Source organism: Spermophilus citellus, assembly GCF_964194105.1.
Source record: "Spermophilus citellus genome assembly, chromosome: X".
Taxonomy (NCBI): domain Eukaryota; kingdom Metazoa; phylum Chordata; class Mammalia; order Rodentia; family Sciuridae; genus Spermophilus; species Spermophilus citellus.
Genome location: NC_138190.1, coordinates 11,717,260 through 11,737,771, shown reverse-complemented (window position 1 = coordinate 11,737,771; position 20,512 = coordinate 11,717,260). Strand labels below are relative to the sequence as shown.

The 20,512-nt window shown below is 41.2% G+C and overlaps 1 protein-coding gene across 2 annotated transcripts in view; it reads right to left on the bottom strand.

Annotated features, from left to right (window-relative positions):
* TXLNG (taxilin gamma) overlaps positions 1-14,213 on the bottom strand; it is a 53,737-nt gene extending 39,524 nt beyond the window's left edge. Inside the window, exons 1-2 of one of the 2 annotated variants that reach the window (XM_081276344.1) lie at positions 14,045-14,121; positions 10,070-10,124 (exon numbers count right to left, since the gene is read on the bottom strand). Coding sequence is in view for 1 of the 2 variants with exons in the window: in XM_081276345.1 (XP_081132471.1) it covers positions 14,045-14,146 (102 nt within the window). In the remaining variant the exon portion in view is untranslated. Of the gene's footprint in view, positions 1-10,069; positions 10,125-14,044 lie in introns of both variants that reach the window. The other variant, XM_081276345.1, reaches the window with a different exon arrangement.
* Positions 14,214-20,512: the final 6,299 nt, after the last annotated feature.

Genomic DNA, 20,512 nt, shown 5'->3' with positions numbered 1-20,512 from the left:
AAGCACCCTTGGGTTCAATCCCCAGTACCTAAAAAAATAAATTAAAATTTTAAATGGGTTTGGGTATAGCTCAGTGGTAGAGTGCTTCCTAGCATGTGGGAGGCCCTGGGTTCAATCCTCAGTATTGCAAAAAAAAAGAAAAAATAAATAAATAAATTTTCCACAAACTTGGCATGGGAAGGGCCTCTCTAAGGAAAGCAAAATGTGAGGAAGCATAATGAGAAAAAAGAAAAGAAGAGGAAGATCGATGGTAAATAATAACTGAAAACTCCAAATTAGCCCAAATAGCACAGGAAGTCCTGACAAATGAGACAGAGACCCCATTTTCAAGGGTTTATGAACAAGCAAGTCACAATTAAAGAACTAAAAATGCCTACTATAGAAAAACATTTTCAACCTTGCTCATAATGAAAACAATACAAATCAAAATGCAAATCAAATTAAGGTATCATCTTTTACCTACCAGATTTTTTAAAAGAAATTAAAATAACAACCATAGCTGGGAGAAGTAGTGCACACCTGTGATCCCATCTACTGGAGAGGCAGGAGTATCACAAATTTGAGACAAGCCGTCACAGCTCTAAAATGACATTATCTTTGGGGAAAAGGTGGGCTGCCTATAAATTAGTTAGCTGGCTGGGCATAGTGGCACGTGACTATAATCCCACTAAGTTGCTCAGGGCCTCTAAATTGCTGAGGCTGACCTCCAACTTGCAATTCTCCAGTCTCAGCCTCCTGAGTCATTGGGATTACAGGCATGAACCACCACACCTTGCACAAGACTGAGGTGTTTTTTTCAATTTTATTTATTTATTTTTTAAGCTATTGACAGACCTTTATTTTTTTTAATTTATATGTGGTGCTGAGAATTGAACCCAGTGCCTCATACATTCAAGGCAAATGCTCTACCACTGAGCCACAATCCCAGCCCAAGACTTAAGTTTTGAGTGAAAGAAAAAAAGGAAAACAAAACCTAACATCACTAATTGCTATTTACCAGATATTTTAAATACATTAATTTTGCCTTACAATTCCAAGATGGTGAGAATATGACCTTGCTATGTAGACAAAGATACTAGGGGCTGAACGCAGTGGCACACGCCTGTAATCCCAGTAGCTTGGGAGGCTGAGGCAGGAAGATGGCAAGTTCAAAGCCAGCCTCAGCAAAATCGAGTTGCCAAACCACTAGATCAGACCCTGTCTCTAAATAAAATACAAAACAGGGCTGGGAATGTGGCTCAGTGGTTGAGTGCCCCTGAGTTCAATCTCTAGTACCACCCCCCCCAAAAAAAAAACTAGGTAGCAGAGTAGGAAATAAGAGGAAAAAGACATTGAGACCTATATTTATGGAGCCTTGCATGGAGACAGATGCTTCTACAGGGGATGTCCTAAAGAACCACATTTTAAAGTTAAAAACAAGTGTTGAATAGGTCCAAGAAAAATCAGCCTATTCTATAATAAAATAGCCTATGGAAGGAGAAAACAGGGAAAAGCAGACCCCACTTCTGAAAAAACCTAGGGGCCATGGGGACCTGACAGTGGTTCTCAAAGTATTGTTGCTGGACTCTTCCAGGTATTCTTCAAGATCAAAAACTATTTTTATAATAATAATAAAATGTGGGCTGGGGTTGTGGCTCAGTGGCAAAGAACTTGCCTAGCCCACGAGAGGTACTGGGTTCGATCCTTAGCACCACATAAAAATAAATAAATAAAGCAAAGGTATTGTGTCCACCTACAACTAATAATAGAATAATAATAATAAATATCACTTGTATTTTTCAGTGTTGAGAATTGCACTGATGGTGCAAAAGTTGTAATGAGAAACCTGCCGGCTCCTTAGAACAAATCATGGCAGTGGCACTAAACTACAATAAAAGTACTGGTCTTCCCCACAACCATGTACTCACAGGGAGAAAAAGTCATTTTCACTTTAAAATGCCCATGATTAAGCCACATAAAAGTATTATGGATGATGGAGCACACCTATAATCCCAGCAACTCAGGACGCTGAGGCAAGAGGATCACAAGTTGGAGTCCAGCCTCAGCAACTTAGTGAAACCCTATCTCAAAATAAAAAACAAAAAGGACTGGGAATGTGGCTCAGTGCTCAACTACCCCTGGGTTTAATCCCCAATGCTATAAATAAATACACACATAAATTAAAACCTCAGCCCTTAAGTAGCTATGTTTTAGTTCTGTGTGAAGGAATAGAAACATACACAAATTCTATTTTTTTAAGAGAGAGAAAGAGAGACAGAATTTTAATATTTATTTATTTTTCGGCGGGGAGGGGGAGAGAGAGAGAGAGAGAAAATTTTAATATTTATTTTTTTTTTTAGTTTTCGGCGGACACAACATCTTTGTTGGTATGTGGTGCTGAGGATCGAACCCAGGCTGCACGCATGCCAGGCGAGCGCGCTACCGTTTGAGCCACATCCCGAGCCCCCCACACAAATTCTATTGTACACCAAAGTACGCTAGTGGTCTGTAGGAAAGGCACGAGTGCAGTTGTTTGAATGAGGAGCCAACTAGCCACTCTTCAAGTAACATCTTGTGCTTTTGTTGTTGTTATGTTTTAAAGACAAACTATGGTTGTTTGTTCAGGCTTGGGCATTTGGCAGACATTTTCTCCAAAGTATACAAAGAGAGCCTATCACTTTGAGGCAACCAACCAACCATATTTGTTGCCAATAATAAATTTTAGCTTTCAAGAAAAAAAAAACACAATTTTTTGAAAACTATGTTCCACCAGGTGCTTGATGACATCCTTTATTTTTCATGGCAGTATAGGTTGAACCCAGGTGTGCTCTACCACTGAGTTACACTGCCAGTCCTTTTCTTAGTTTTATGTTGAGATAGGGTCTACGTTGCTCAGGCTGGCCTTTAATTTGTGATCCTCCTGCCTCAGCCTGCCACATCACTGGGATTACAGGCCTGCACCACCATGCCTGGCTAGCTTCCCAATTCTTTTTTTTTTTTTTTTTTTTTTAGAGAGAGTGAGAGAGGAGAGAGAGAGAGAGAGAGAGAGAGAATTTTTAATATTTATTTTTTAGTTTTCGGCGGACACAACATCTTTGTTGGTATGTGGTGCTGAGGATCGAACCCGGGCCGCACGCATGCCAGGCGAGCGCGCTACCGCTTGAGCCACATCCCTAGCCCTAGCTTCCCAATTCTTAAAAACACTTTTCTGATGAGATCAGTGATGACTGATTAATGTGATTTTTTTAAATACTGTTTAACAAAATGTGTTAACATTTGGAAGATCAACACAATTCAGTACACTAGTATTTTCCAAATGACTAATGAGTATTACAAAATAATACATGGAAAAAAAGACCCATTAAATGTATAAGACAGGGCTGGGGGTGTATCTCAGTGGTTGAGCACATGTTTGGCATACATGAGGTCCTGGGTTCCATCTCCAGCAATACAAAATAAGGAACTGTACAAGAGAAACCAATCAAAGAATTCCCACAATTATGAAAAAATGCTATTACAATAATGCTCCCTATTTCGACTACATATACACTTGAGTCTAGATTGTCTTCATATACTTTAATGGCATATTACAACAGATTAAATGCAGATACAGATATGAGAATTCAGCTATCTTCTATTAAAGAGAACTACAAAAATGTAAAAAATGTAAAAGAACACTACTTTTATTTTAGAATATTCGCTGTTTTATTTATTTTTAAAAAATATTTATTTTTTAGGGGCTGGGGTGATGGCTCAGTGGTAGAACGCTTGCCTAGCATGCGTGAGGCACTGGGTTCGATCCCTGGCACCACATAAAAATAAAACAAAATAAAGGTCTTCTGTTCATCTACAACTAAAAAAAAATTTAAAAATAAATAAAATAAAAATGTTTATTTTTTAGTTATAGGTGGATACAATATCTTTATTTTACTTTATGTGGTGCTGAGGATTGAACACAATGCCTCACACATGCTAGGTGAGTGCTCTACCTCTGAGCCACAACCCCAGCCCTTGCTGTTTTATTTTTAAAGTTACTTATGGTAACATGTATGGTAGGCAGCTTCTGTCATGGTACTCAATGATCTCAATGATCCTCCTTTCCCTTGAATGCGGTCTGAACATAATAAGTGTTTTCCAATGAAGAAATAATTAGCTGGGTATGGTGACACATGCCTATAAATCCCAGCTACTTGGGAAGTTGAGGCAGAAGGATCACAAAATCCAGGCCAGCTTGTGCAACATGATGAAACCCTATCTCAAAAACAACAACAACAAATGAAAACAGAGAAAATTAGGCAAAAGTAAAGGGATATCATACTTTTGTGATTATAATATTAAAGACTGCCAGGTGCAATGGTGTAGGCCTGTAATCCCAGCAGCTCTAGAGGCTGAGGTAGGAAGACCCCAAGTTCAAGGCCAGCCTGGGCAAACTTTAACAAGACCCCATCTCAAAATAAAAAAAGGGCTGAGGATGTAGCTCAGTGGTAAAGTCCTGGGTTCAATCCCAGTACAAAAAAAGAAAAGACTGTAACTTCCTCCTCTGTTCATGCTGGCACTCTCTTTTGCTTACTCTATTGAAGTCAGTTGCCATGTTGTGAGAGGCTTATGGAAAGGTCCATGTGGCAAAGAACCAAGGAAGGCCTCTGGCCAACAGCTCATGAGGAACTGAGGCCTCAGTCCAATAGACCACAGGGAACTGGATCCTGCCAACAACCACATGAGTGAGCTAGGAAGTGGATCCTTCCCAGTCAAGCCTTCAGATGACTACAGCCCATGAGACCCCGAAGCAGAGAACCCAAGCAAGCCATACCCATATTCCTGAGCTATGGGAAACTCAGATCACACGTTTCGAGCCACTATGTTTTGGAGTGATTTGTTACATAGCAATAGATAACTAGTCAACATCAGTTTCTTTTAAATATGAATAACAACTTTGAATTTTTTGCCTTGATTTCTAAAATGGCATACATTATTAGGTTTAGCCCACAGGAACAAAAGTTCCTCAGGATTCTCAATAATTTTTAGTTTATAAAATGATCCCCAAACCAAAAAGTTTGGGAATTGCTATTATCCTAGTTGTGGGGGGAACAAGGATGAAAACTAGAAGCCCAGCTTAGTCAAACCATGACCACAGAGGAGTCCTCATCATGACAGCAATAACCAGGCAGATCCATCCCTAGGGTATGTGCCCTAGGGCCACTGTATACTTTAAATGGGAGAACAGGGAGAAGATTGTCACTTCCTTACTCCCCAACTACATTTAATGAACAAACCTCCTTAAGTGACAGGTGTACCAATCAGTGTAATGAGGGAGAACTGGTATAAACATTATCCTCCACCTACATTTCTCTGGCTCATCCAGAAGCCTCTGTAACAAAGCTTGATATACTTCCTCAATCCTCAAAACTACCTTCTAGGCAAGTATGATAGCCTCAGCTGTCAGGTAGTTTTAAATACTATACTATGTCTCATCGTCATGGACCCAAAATAGGGAAATTAGAAACTGAATTTTCATCTTTCAGAGAATGATCTTCCACAAGTTATGTTAAAAATAAGTGTACCAGGTGTGGTGGTGCATTCCTGTAATCCCAGATAGCTACTCAAGAGGCTAGGGCAGGAGGATTCCAACTTTGAAGCCAGCCTGGACAATTGGTCTTTAATATTTATTTATATTTGGTGCCGAAAATCGAACCCAGTACCTCACACATGCTAGGCAAGCACTCTACCACTGAGTCACAGCCTCAGCCCCAACAAATGGTCTTTTTTTATAGACCCTGTCTTTAAAAAAAAAAATAACCAGGTGTGATGGCACATGCCTATAATCCCAGCAGCTTGGGAGGCTGAGATCACAAATTCAAGGCCAGCCTCAACAACTTAGCAAGGCCCTTAGTGAGACTCTGTCTCAAAATAAAACATAAAAAGGGTTGGGGATATAGCTCAGTGGTAAGTTGCCCTTGGGTTAAATCCTTAGGAACCCCACCCCAAAAAATAAAAAAATAAAAAATTTAACTTTGAAATGGCTGAGGAGGTAGAGCACCCCTGGGGTTTAATCCACAGTACAGCAAAAATAAAAATAAAAACCAATGAATGATATACTTTCAGTGAGTCAACTGTATGGTATCTGAATTATTTCTCAAAAAAAATTTGTTACTATAAAAATAAACAAATGAATGAAGCTGGGATGGAGTTGTGGCTCAGAGGTAGAGCACTCATCTAGCATGTGCAAGACCCTGGGTTCAATCCCCAGCACCACACAAATAAATAAAATATTGTGTACAACTAAAGATATTGTGTACAACTAAAAAATATATTTTAAAAAATGAGTGATGCCAACACAATGATGGGATTTCTGAGGAGGGACCTAAACTGGAGGCAAGATAAGTTCTAGTGGTCCCAGAACTGTTGGCAGCAAAGGGTCCAAAAACATGGGAGGAAGTATTAACGGGTAAATAAGAAAAGAGGAGCAAATCAGTACTAAAGCAACGAATGAGGGAACCTAATTTCCCCTACTAGTGAAGAAGGCAAGAAGGAGCAACAGTCTGGAAAAGGTCTAGTCAGGACACAGCTTCTTGATTCTCATGATCTCTCTGGTAGTAGCAGGTGCTAATATTCTGGGTTTGCTGGTAATATCTATATTAGACTGCATACATCATTTGCCTTTTAATAAGAGGATGACTGCATTAACTTCACATTTAACTTCTGTGGCTATTTCTTTTTTGGAATTAAGGGTGCTGGACTCTGTGAATTGAGAAATCACTTTCTAGCTCTAAAATTGTAATCTGATGATTCTCTGCAAACTGGGAGATAGCTGTTTTAGTCCAAACACCTATCCTGACAGCAAAAGGAACAGGAAATCCAAAGATTTGAATGTCCAAATATGCTTGGGCCTGACCTATTTTGCAGAGGGGCAGGGGCTGAGTCACACAAGTAGCATCTTCAAGTCACAGACTACTAGATGTAAAATGGTCCTTTACTTTTATGGGTTACCTAAATGGAACATCCTTGTCCCAATTTTATGAAGTCACACTTCTCCAGCTCCATGTGGGCCAATCCCAATGCATGTTTGAAACAAACACCAAGCCTTCTTTTTTTTTTTTTAATATTTTTTAGTTGTAGATGGACACAATACCTTTATCTTATTTATTTTTATGTGGTGCTGAGAATTGAACCCAGTGCCTTCCACATGCCAGGCAAGCACTCTACCACTGAGCCATAACGCCCAGCTCCCAAACCTTCTTTTTACTTATTCTACTTACCCAGACCACTTCAACTCTTTGTTAACACCAGGCTATGTAGACTTTGGAGAGGTTAAAAAGGGTCTCTTAACCTTTTAATTTATCCAAATTACATTTGAAGGTACCTTTGCAGGAAGTTACCTGCAAAGCAGATCTGGTCAACCTAGGTTATAGGTGAATGGAACAAGAGGTATGAAGCCTATTAGGCTCAAAATTTCCCTGGTCTCTGGATCACAACAGATGTTCCATACCCCCAATCACCCAACCCCACCCTTCATAATTTCTTTTCATTTACCAAAAACTTACTTGTTTTACCTACCACAAAGTTTTGCCCACATGAAAAAGTTTGACCTTTACTATCTTCAATAAATGTCTTGGGCTGGGGACACAGTTTAGTGGCAGACACACATAGACACACACATGCACACACACACACACACAGGAGGCCCTGAGTTCCATCCCCAGCACCATTAAAAAAAAGTGTGAAGAGAGCATAAAATATAGGGAATATGGATGATACCTTTAGAGCCCAAAGAACCCAAACTTTAATATATCACTTATCACTACCTGTGTAGCCACAGGGAAGTCAACTTCTTAAGTTTCTTTACCTGTAAATTAGGGATATACAGTAGCTACGTTCTATAGTTGCAAGAAGATCAGACATAATGAATATACACTACAGCTGCACCAAAGATCTATTATGATATTTTAATACAAATATTTTACAAAAGGCATCTTTTTTTTAAACTTTTAACATGGCCCACATTTCAGTCCAAAGGATCCTATTAAGGAAATGTCCATCTAGGGACTGGGGTTGTAGCTCAGTGCTAGAGCACCTGCCTGGCACATGGGAAGTACTGAGTTCGATTCTCAGCACCACATTAAAATAAATAAATACAGGTATTGTGTTCATCTACAACTAAATTTTTTTTTAAAAAAAGAAATGTTAATCTAAACTATTAGCATATCTTCTCACCAAGTCATTCTACCTTGACCTTTCTAAGAGTAGAGAAACAATAAAAATGAAAAAGTGGTGGTTTTAAAAGTAAACATTACCCATAGCAGACTAAAGGGTGTGAAGTGGAGGATAATGAAGGTCATTCTGGGGACACTTTGAAAATGAAATAGAATACAAATCAACAGGGACTGAGGGTGCTTAGCTCAGTGGCAGAGTGCTTGCCTAGCATGTACACAGCCCTGGGTTCAATCCTAGCACCGCCCAAAAGAGAAAATACAAATCAACACTCAAAGCAATAAAAGCTAATAAATTATTTTAATAGTATAGAAGGACATCACTGGTCATTTTATTTATCTTCTTCTTCAGGTAATAAAATTTAAGTAGTTCTAAGTGCCAAGAGAATTTCAACTAGTAAGTAAATAAAATCATAAAAATATACTCTCTGTGTCTGAATGGATCTTAAAGGTCACTGACCTATTTTTAGCTTCTTCTGGAAATGTCCCACCTGGAAAAACTTAAATGTATTTAATTCTCAATGTTGATGAATACTACATTAAACTTGGCTGGGGGTGTGGCCCAGCGGTACAGCACTGGCCTACCATGTGCAAGGCTCTGGGTTCCATTCCCAACACCATCAACAAGTAAATAACTTCTATATTATACTTGTATATATTACACATTTTTTGTTTGTTTTTGTGGGGCTGGAGATGGAACCCAGGCCTCATGGAAGCTAGCTAAGTACTCTACCACTGGGCCACATAGCCAGCTCAGTTTCACAAATTTTAAAATATGGACACATTCATTATATTAACTAAATGTTACTCATATCATATTAGAACCTAACAAAAAAAGAAACTGGGAAGAAGTCAGGAAGGAAAAGAAGAGGCAAAGGGATTTCTTGGGACTATTTGATTGAAACTTACTAGGTAGGCAGAAACTGCCCTTGTAGGAGGGGCCGTCTATTGCACTATCAATTACACAATTATATATCAACTCCAGACAAACTTCACTGACTATGAACTATTATTTTTTTTAAAGAGAGAGAGAGAAGAGAGAATTTTTTAATATTTATTTTTTAGTTTTCGGCAGACACAACATCTTTGTTTGTATGTGGTGCTGAGGATCGAACCCGAGCGGCGCGCATGCCAGGGGAGCGCGCTACCGCTCGAGCCACATCCCCAGCCTTATGAACTATTATTTAAGCAAATCTGCTTTTGGCTGAGCTTCAGATGCCTTATCTATACCCGGAGTACCACCTACTCTGCCGAGTTAGGCACATTTAAATTGCCTAACAGTGCATGAAACAAATGAAATTTGAGCAAATTTCTTTCCTTTGAAATATAAATCTGAAAAGTATAAAATATGAACAGTATATCTATTTAAAAGAAACCTCTTATAGTGAATCCTGTAAAGAATCCCACAAAAGGGGCTGGGTATTTAGGTCAGTGATAGAGTAATTGCCCAGCATGTGCGACACCCTCGGTCCAATCTCCAACGGGGAAGGGGGGGAAGACAAAGAAATTCCATAAAAGCAAATCATACACACCATTTTATGTCATCTGTATTTGGCATACAGTTTCCTAAATAAAACTTCTCTAGTCAAGACCGATATTAATGATAAAAAATTTCCAATAACATAACAAATAAATATGACATTATTACAATACAAAAATGTTTTATTACTAGAAGACTGTGCTGTATCTGGTCTCTTTGCTTTTCCAGTTGGAATCCTATAAAAAATGAAATTTACCAAAGCTTGGTAATATAGTTATAAACAATGTTGTAAATAGAAGGTCACTTTACTTCTTATTACTTAATATTTGTGCCAGAAAAGTGGAAGTTCATCAAGTTGACAAATGAGGAAAAAAACAAGATTAATAAAATGGTTTCTTCCTACCTCGTATTCTTGTCCAACCCTAATTTCTCCTCATTATGTTAATCATACAGAGATTCTAGGAAGAGGGAAGAATACAAAGGTTAGAAGATGAATTTACAAAATTAACAGCACCCTGAGAGAAAGAAACCTTTCATATATTTTCCCCTCCAAACCATGCAAAAGTCTACATGCCCTGCACTGTGCCAAATGTCAGATCAACTCTTATTATTCACAAGGCCCTGGGTTCAATCCCCAATACTTGGGGCGGGGGGATGACTTATTCTTTACAATAATCTTAATGTGGAGGCTGGGGTTGTGACTCAGTGGTAGAGCACTTGCCAGGCATGTGTGAGGCACTGGGTTCGATTCTCAGCACCACATAAAAAAATAAATCAAGGGCCACCAACAACTAATAAAATATTTTAAAAAAGCTTAATGTGGTAAATATTAGCATCATCCCCACTTTATAGATGATACAAATGAGGCTTACAGATTGAGCAACCTGCCCAAGGTTGCACAGCTAGTAAGTGGCAGAGAGCCAAGAGTCTTGACTCTAAAATCCATACTATTTACCCACTGCAACACTACTTATTACTGTGTTATAGATGAAAGGGTATTGGGTTCCAGACTCGGCTTTACCCCTTGGGCAAATCACTTGACCTTGCTGAGCAGTTTGTCATCAGTAAATGAGGGCAATGACAACTACCCAGCCTTCTCCATAGCATCTGAGTGATGCTTAAAGAGTTAATGTGGTGGGCTGGGGATGTGGCTCAAGCGGTAGCACGCTCGCCTGGCATGCATGCGGCCCAGGTTCGATCCTCAGCACCACATACACAAAGATGTTGTGTCCGCCGAAAACTAAAAAATAAATATTAAAAAAAAAAATTCTCTCTCTCTCTCCCCTCTCTCCTCTCTCTTAAAAAAAAAAAAAAAAAAAAAAAAAAAAAAGAGTTAATGTGGTGCCGGACATGGTGGCACATGCCTGTAATCCCAGATACTCAGGAGACTGAGACAAGAGGATCACAAGTTCAAGGCCAGCCTGAGCAACTTGAGATCTTTTATCAAAATTAAAAAAAAAATAATAAGAACTAAAAAAATAAAAACAGTTGGGGATGTAGTTCATTGGTACAATGCCCCTGGGTTCAATCCCCAGAACTGCAAAAAATAAAAATAATAAGCCAGGCACATGCCTGTAATCCCAGTGGCTCAGGATGCTGAGGCAGGAGGATCACAAGTTCAAAGTCAGCCTTAGCAAAAGCGAGGCACTAAGCAACTCAGTGAGACCCTATCTCTAAATAAAATACAAAATAGGGCTGGGGATGTGGCTTAGTGATTAAGTGCCCCTGAGTTCAATCCCCAGTGCCAAAAAATAAAAATAAGTTAAAACTAAATAAATAAAATGCCTGCAATGCTTGATAACATACACCCTTTTTTTTTTAGACCAATGCTGCCCAACAGAACTTAATTGGATGGAAATTATTCTAGATCTGCTCTAATACAATAGCTACTAGCCACACTGGCTAGTGGAACACCTGAAATTTGACTAGTATGACTGAGGAACACAATTTTTAAATTTTATTTAACTAACAAATTTAAATAGTCACATGTGGCTAGCAGCTACCATACCAGCATAGTTTAAGACAATTCCCCAATAAACCCCTAGTTATATCAAGAGACCATTCAAATAGATGTAGTTATGAAACAATGCCAAAATTAACTGCCCGGGTCAAGAGTGAATAGGCACTGGAACCCAGCAGTTCAAGGCTGCCCTAGCAACCAAACTGCCCCCCCCTACCACCACCACCAAAAAAGAGTGAGCAGGTAAAGGGTTCAAACTACCAGGAATCAATAAAGCCCATGTCCAATTTTTCTCATTTCAAGACATAACCAAATAATGACAAAACAATCATTTTTCTTTTCATTTCTTCAGTGTTTTAAAACAACTCAATTCATTTCTGCTTCCTGAAAAAGAGGGTAGAGGTTAAATCAGAATTAAGGAATATTTTCCCAAGTTAGTGACCTAGAGAAAAATTTTTTAAAGGATCATAAGGACTAACTAAAAATGATTTCTGCAGACAAAAGATAGTCACCCATTTTTTATGAAAATTAATATTTAACCATGAATCTCAATTCCACGTTATAGTCAGTTGAAAAAACGAAAAGGACAAGTTTCCCAGAAAAGGATGAGCAAAGAAAGGACTACAGCAAAACAAAAATAAGACAGTAGAAATACATGACTTTTCATATCTAGCTGTTAACCAGAGCTCAGTACCTCAAAGAGTCATTACCTCCCATCTTTGTCGTTTAATACGCTAGCTGATTAAGCCTCAGATCCTAATTCAATGACTTTTTGTCCTTAACCTAGTGGTATAAAAGGGCACTTATGTCCTCAATTGCAGTGGCTTTTTATCAGAATTCTCCCCTGGGAACCTATGAAATCAAACACTGAGACTGGCTTCCCACCCTCAGGGAATAAGTCAAGTGTCCAAAGTGACAGTGTAGAATCCCTAAAGTACACTGAATCCACAGCTTCATTCTCAATCCTACAAGCCAAGCACTGGATCTTTCTTTTAGAATACAAAGAGAGAGGAAATTGAGAAGGAGTAACACCCTCACGCAAAGACATGAAAATACCCGACCTTAGAAAACAGGCCCCAAAAAGCCAATCCTCGACACTCTGCTCAAATGTAAACCGGACCTTTGTTCTCCCTTTTGAAGTTCATGAATCGCATTAGAAAAATATTATTACGAAATTTCATAGAGGAGTGATTTTTAAGATTAGTCAAATACATAATTATGTCATATTAAATAGCCCTGAGTGATCAAGCAGGACGTCCAACAAGTTGAACGTTTCAATATGTTCACCTGCATAGAAAAAGAGAAGGGGTTTCCACCTTCCCAGCCCCATTCCACGCAATTCTCCGTTCCTGGGTCCTGAAAGCCCTGTACCCTATTCGTTGTGCAATGTTTTTCAAACTCCACCCACTAAGCTCCAGAACAAGTGGAATTCTCCCATTCTGAAAGAGGTCTAGATTTTCTTGTATCCAGGGAGACATTGAAAACTCCTTGACGTGAGTCAAGTAAGGCAAGAACGGTCCAGCCTGTCTCCCAGATTAAGAAAGACCGAAGGCCAGGGTCAGGGAGGCGCTCAAGTTTCCGCTTACCAAATTAAAAGAAAAAGAAAAGAAAAAAAGAAACTGGGGTTGGCGCGGGGGGGGGGGTGAATAGCAGGACTGGGAAGGCTATCAGACGATGCTTGCTTCCAACTCCGCAGGACCCAGGTCCTCTAGCATCACCTCCCCATTTTTGCCCCCACGTGCAGCCGCCAGGCCGGTGGTGCCCAGAGGCTAGCCCCGTGCCCTGGGTCCCAGAGACCAGGCGCCCCCCCTTCCTCACAAGCCCCGCGGTACTCACCGCCCGCCCGCCCGCCCGCGCAGTGGCGGGGAGCGCAGGGGGGCGGGGGAAGGGGGGCGAAGCGCAGCCCCGGCTCCCGCGCGGTTATCTTACTGCGCAACAGCCTCGCTTGAGCGGCCCGAGAACACCCCGCAGCGCGCCCCTGCGCACCTGCCGGACGCAAAGAGGGCGAGCCCGCAACCACACAGAGCCCCCGGACGGCGGCGCCCAGAGCTAGGAGCACTGTGACCGCAAGGGCTGGGAGAGAAAACACCTGGCGCTTGGGGCCCCAGGGTGCCGGCCGCACGTGGCTGTCACACCTGGCGCGCCCCCGCCTCGCACCCCTTCCCCCTCAGACCCGGGTGAACCCTGTCCTCCCTCATCCCTCCCGCGGTGCGTCCCCAAATCCCAACCATCGTCTCTTCCCACCCCATCCATCCCGGTCCCACCCCCCCACCTGCTCCCACTGTCGTCACCCCCAAGAGGGAAAAGAGCCGGATGTTCGTCCCATGGCTAAAGGTAACCAAGGAGAGTGAAGCGGTAGACCCAAATAACCGAGGATCCCCCTGGCCCATCAACAACGAGGGCGTCCCCCTGACTGACCTTCTGCCGCGGGCTACGTCGCCGTCCGCCCCGTCCGGCCTCAATAGCCTCCTCGGCGCCTCCGCCTCTTCCCCGCGCTGCCTCCTCCAACCGCGTCGCCATGAGGTGACGGCAGCAGCCAAACAAGCGGCCCGACAAGGGGCACGGAACCTCGCAGGGCCTTGAGCCCCGCCCCCGAACGCCACGGCCAATTGCCGCGTGGGAAGGTTGCCACGTGACCGGAGGAGGTTGGCCCCCGAGGGAAAGCAGTGAGATGGGGGTGGGGTGCACCGAATCCTGGGCTGGGCTTCTGCTAGGGCCGAAGGGCGGACGGAGGCCGCGCGCGGGTGCGCGGACTGGAAAAGGGACTTCGCAGCTGACTACGAGTCTTAGCAGGCTGCGCGGCCACGGCTGTCAGGCCTGGATCGCGATTGGAGCATAATGCGGTGTTCTGAGAAGAAAGGAACGCCCACTCTGCTCCATGTGCAGCCTACTGGGACTTGTAGTTTCTAGGGGTAATGTCTCGGTACCGGAAAGTATTCGTTATTATCCTACAGGAAAAGTTTTAAAATATTCCAGTGTTGAGAAGGGATAGAGTCAGGGACACCTGGTTGTGTTTTTTATTTTGTTGCTATTCTTCGAAATTAAGTGCGAATGATTTGGGGATAAGGGGGATACTTCGCGATTTTCAAGGCGGGAGATGTAATGGCTTCAGAATTAGAGGCTCTAGGCTCGGATATTTGCTGCGAGCCCAGCCCCTCCACCAGAGTTCTCACGACGGTTTACCAGTACCGAGCTCCTTTGGGGTGGGAGCCGCATTCTGTACACCTTGACTGAACCGCCCCTACTTCTAGCATAGTTCCTGTACTTCGATGCAGCTTAATTCATGTTGAATGCATTCTGCTTTCTCCGCCATCCGTTTCATTTCTTAATTTCTCAACAGACTCGGTTTGCTGAATCAGTTATTTTTATTGATATGATGGGGGGGATGTACCTCAGGAATATTCCGTTTCCCTCTGATGGAACAAGGTCTCCAATGGCTGAGCTGAAAGTCACCGATCATCATGAGATCCTGACATATTGTCTCAAATAATTCGTTATGAAAATTTGTGTAAATCCTATGCCATTTTTTTTATTAGAGTTGAACACAAGACAGTGGTAGCAGGCGTCAGAAATTTAATAACATGCATGAGAGTAAATTTAAATTTGGGAAAATTCCATCCATTAATTTAAATTGTTTTTTAATTTGAAATAAGGACCATTATTTCATTTCATGGGCAGAACAGCTCAGTTCAGCTTTGAGATTTCAAAACGAAAGCATACTTTGAGACATAGGTGCCAGCTGAAAATGAACCCATTTTCAGACTATATAAAGCTGATGGCCTCAGCCACCCTGTCTCATCTTCTTAAGGAAAAAGCCCCAGGGAGAAACAGAATAAATGTATCAGCAGTGCAATTATCCAGGGAACTGAGGGACAAATGCACTGTAGTTAAATTACAGTACAATAGAATACCGGGTAGCTACTAAAATTATAAGCATTATTTAAAATTACCTTAGAACGCTGGGCAGGCTAGCACATGACTGTAATCTCAGTTACACCCAGGAGGCTGAGGTAGGAGGATAGCAAGTTTGAGGCCAGTCTCAGCAAGGTAGCAAGGCCCTGCCTCAAAATAAAAATTTAAAAAAGGACTAGGGATATGGCTCAGTGGTAAGTGCCTCTGGGTTCAATCCCCAGTACCAAAAACAAAAAAAAGGAAACAACACATAAGGAAGCAATTAGAAGGCCAGGTATATACACAGAATACTATTTTCTGTAGTCCTTATAGTCATGGTTGAATTATTTTAACAGTATTCTGAGTGCAGAGATGTATGGACTCCGTCAGATTTGGGGAAACATTCTGCACCCTGTAAGCTCGATATTTTTCAGTTTTCACACATACACCATTTTGCTGCACCTTTCTGAACTATTTTGTTGTCCTGGAGTCAGCCTTTGCAATGTTAGAGATGTGTTGTCTGCTGCATTTTGCACAACCTTTCCCTTTTCGTTTTGGTTAATAATATGTATGAATTATTCCTTTTATTACCTATTTGTAAGACAAGAATATTTCATTCCAAATAAAGAATTCAGGGCTGGGGATATAGGTCAGTTGGTAAAGTGTTTGCCTTGTATTCATAAGGCCCTGGGTTCGATCCCCAGCACTACAAAAAAAAAAAAAAGAATTCAGTCTTTAATTTCACATATATATGTATATGTATATAAGTATATATATATAATTTCACATATGTATATTATATATATATATATATATATATATATATAAACCTATGTCAGTGACCTCAAGTCTTAAGCAAAATTAAAAGTTTTTCATTGTTTCATTGTATTTATTTACACACATTCACATCTCAGAAGGGATATGGTGTGAATCACATGCATAATATACTATAACATATGTAGATGTATTGATAGAAATTCTGCCATATGTATGATGTGTAAATACACACACAGAAATGATACTAAAATGAAAGAACAGGAAAATAAGGTGAGGTCATAGTGAGTTGAATCTGTAAAACACATGCCAAACATCTTTGTTTCTTGCATTCCTTCCACAGAAGCCTGAGCCAGGTATAGTGGTACACATCTATAATCTCAGCAACTTGGGAGGCTGAGGCAGGAGGATCACAGGTTCAAGGCCAGCCTCAGCAACTTAGTGAGACCCCTGTCTCAAAAAATAAAAAAAGACTGGGAATGTAGCTCAAAGGTAAACCCACCCCTGGGTTCAATCACCAGTACAAAAAAAAAAAAAAAAGACTTACACAAGTGGGAGGTGAGCCAAATTTTTATTTTGAGCTTCTCAACAGCTGAGAAAAACAAAATTTACAGATTGATTCACAACATCACAAAATGAAAACAAACTGGTTGCTCAAGAGAAACATAGCTATTACTGGTCCTGCCAGAAATATGAAGACTATTTCTCAAACATCTTTAACGTACGATCTGGTGGTTTTTCGATCTGCCCACAAGTTTTTCCAACTTCCAAAGGTGCAATGTGAGTCTCTTCCTCTCTTGAATGTGGGTGGAAGTTAGTGATTTTTCTTCTAAAGAATATTCAGGCAGAAATGAGATGTACCCTGGGTACTGCCTGGTTCTCTAGTCTTAGATCACTCTCTTCTTTCCCAGGACAGACTGTCAGACTAAACTGATTTTTTTTTTTTTTTAGAGAGAGTGAGAGAGGAGAGAGAGAGAGAATTTTTAATATTTATTTTTTAGTTCTCGGCGGACACAACATCTTTGTTGGTATGTGGTGCTGAGGATGGAACCCGGGCCGCACGCGTGCCAGGCGAGCGCGCTACCGCTTGAGCCACATCCCCAGCCCTAAACTGATTTTTGATAGACCAACCCATTTTTCTTTAGATATTTTTTTTTTGGTGGGGTTATTTATTTATTTTTATGTGGTGCTGAGGATGGAACCCAGTGCCTCACACACGCCAGGCAAGTGCTCTACAGCTGAGTTACAGCCCCAGCCCTACATTTGTGTGTGTGTGTGTGTGCACTGAGAATTTAATCACTTAATCCAGGGGCACTTTACCACTAAGCTACATCCTCAGCCCCTCTTTATTTTGAGACAAGGTCTCACTAATTTTCTTTAGATTTTTATCTCAAGTGCCTTCAGAGAGATTAGGCATTCTGTCAAACCTTAGCCCAAGGCTTTGTAAAGCACTTTGTTTATCTATGCTGGGATCCATTGTTGGGGTTGCTTTTTAGGTCTTGAATGGCTACCACTTTTTTTAAAAAAAAATTTTTTTTAGTTGTTGATGGACCTTTATTTCATTTATTTGTTTTTATATGTGGTGCCTCAGCCACTGTGTCTCATCTTCTTAAGGAAAAAGCCCCAGCAAGAAACAGAATAAATCTATCAGCAGTGCAATTCTCCAGGGAACTGAAGCCACAACCCCAGCCCAAAAGGCTACCTTTTTTTTTTTTTTTTAATTTCCAAGTCTTTAAAGGAAACTGTGTTCTGTCCACACTGATTATTCTCACCTTTGCTCCAGGAAGTCCTTATTATCTGTTAAGAATTGCCCTTGCCAGTAGGGTAAAGGCCACTAGAACAACAGTTCCTCTTGGGTAGCGGGGCATTCTCTCCAGGCTCCCTAAGGGCTATGGGTAGGGGTCTGAATATCCATTCATATGCTCAGATGTTTACTAAAGTCTTGAGCAAACAGGCACAAAGTAATTTGTGTGAATAAAAGCCCAGTGATGTCCCAGCTCTCTGGCCTTTTATTTATTTATTTGGTATTATGGATTGAACCCAGGGGCACTTCACCACTCAGCCATATCCCCAGCCCCTTTTTATATTTTATTAGAGACAGGGTCTCACTGAGTTGCTTAGGGCCTTGTTAAGTTGCTAAGGCTGGCTTTGAACTCAGATCCTCCTGCCTCAGCTTCCTGAGCCAATGGGATTACAGGTGTGCACCACCCCACTGAGCTTCTTTGGCCTTTTAGATGGTCTAACCATCATTTTAATAAAATACAAGGCACTCATGAGAGACTCACCGATATTACAGAGAAAAGATTCTGTGGCCTTTTGGCCAGTATTGGGGAAATGTAAACCACAGAAATGAAAACTGGACACAGGACCATTGAAAGCTTTAGTTTAGAATATTAGCCCAAAGGGAACAGGCTTCAAACTTTCTAGGCTCTTACACCTTATTAAAGCAAGGGTAAGTGACATAATCTTGAATATCACCAATTTCATCAATATGAGCCCATTTCTTATGCCCAGTTTACTGGCCAACAAGCTAATTATTTCACCAATGAAAACCCATTTCTTCACAGGTTTAGTGGGGCATACCTGTAATCCCAATGACTCAGTAGGCTGAAGCAGGAGGATGGCAAGTTTGAGGCCAGCCTCAGCAATGTGGTAAGACCCTTTTTCAAAATAAAAAGGACTGGGAGTACTGGGGCTGTAGCCCAGTGGCAGAGAACTTGCCAAGCATGTGTGAGACACTGAGTTGCTAAGCACCTCACTGTTGCTTTGCTAAGGCTGGCTTTGAACTCGCAATCCTCCTGCCTCCACCTCCCTGCTGGGATTGCAGGCTTGCACCACCTCGCCTAGCTATTTATATTATTTTGAGACAGGTACTTGCAAAATTACCCAGGCTGTCCTCGAACTTGCAATCTCCTGCCTCAGGCTCCTGAGTAGCTGGGATTATGGGAGTGTGCCACCACACCAGGCTGTAACCCTCAACACAACACACTGCTCTTCACCCTCTTATTCTGTCTTTGCTGGCAGTAAATTATAGACCTCATCATATCCTAGAATATGATCAAAGAGGTTGGCATATCTAAAGAAGCAATGTGGCCATCAAAAGAGAAGAAATCTAGAAACATAACAAGACAGGGAGGCCAGGCTGCCAGAGTCCATCCAAACATTGTTTGGAAAATAGATAACATTGGTCAAAAAGAGAACAACAAAAAATAATGACCTCAATCAGTCACTGTGGGGCACACCTGTAATCCCAGTGTCTCAGGAGACTAAGGCAGTAGAATCCCAAATTCAAAGCCAGCCTCAGCAAAAAGCAAGGTGCTAGACAACTGAGTGAGACTCTGTTTCTAAGTAAAATACAAATAGGGCTAGGGATGTGGCTCAGTGGTCGAGTGCCTCTAAATTCAATCCCCAGTGCCCCCCCACACACACACACAAAAAAATGGCCTCAACTAATTAGAACAATTAAAAAAATAAAAAGAAAAATAGTCATGGCCTCATTTGCAAAGGTATCCCTAGTGTCGGGGTGGGGGATCTGGTTATACTAATTGAATGCCTTTGATCAGTAAAATTTGTTTTGATTTTGTACTTATCAATCTGTGCATTACCATCAGGCTCCCTGTGTGGATTTGACCATAGAAAATGTAGAGATGAGTGTGTTTATTTTGTGAGACAGTTACATTGATCATTGTTTTTTGTTGTTGTTGTTTATTTGTTTGTTGTTTTTGTTTTTGTTTCTTTGGTACTGGGAATTGAACCCAGAGACACTTAACCACTGAGCCACATCCCCAGACCTTTTTATTTGTTATTTTGAGACAGGGTCTTACTAAGTTAGAGCCTCACTAAGTTGCTGAGGCTGGCCTTGAACTTGTGATCCTCCTGCCTCAGCCTCAGTCTCTGAGACCCTGGGACACTGGGATGCTGAGATTACAGGTGTGTACTGGCTACATGCTCTTTGTTACTAAAGGAACATTTTGATTTTATATTTCAGGCCTGAGTGCTTGGGTAATGAACACCTGCTCTTGGGAGACAAGCATAACCTGAATTTATCCTCTAAGAAGCCCCACAGGCCCCCAAAGTACCCTATGTTATGCATACTGAGCATACTGTACTTATTTTTTTTTTAATTTTATTTTTTTTATTGGTTGTTCACAACATTACAAAGCTCTTGACATATCATATATACTGTACTTCTTGTACCAGGCCAATCCCACTCCTCAATAC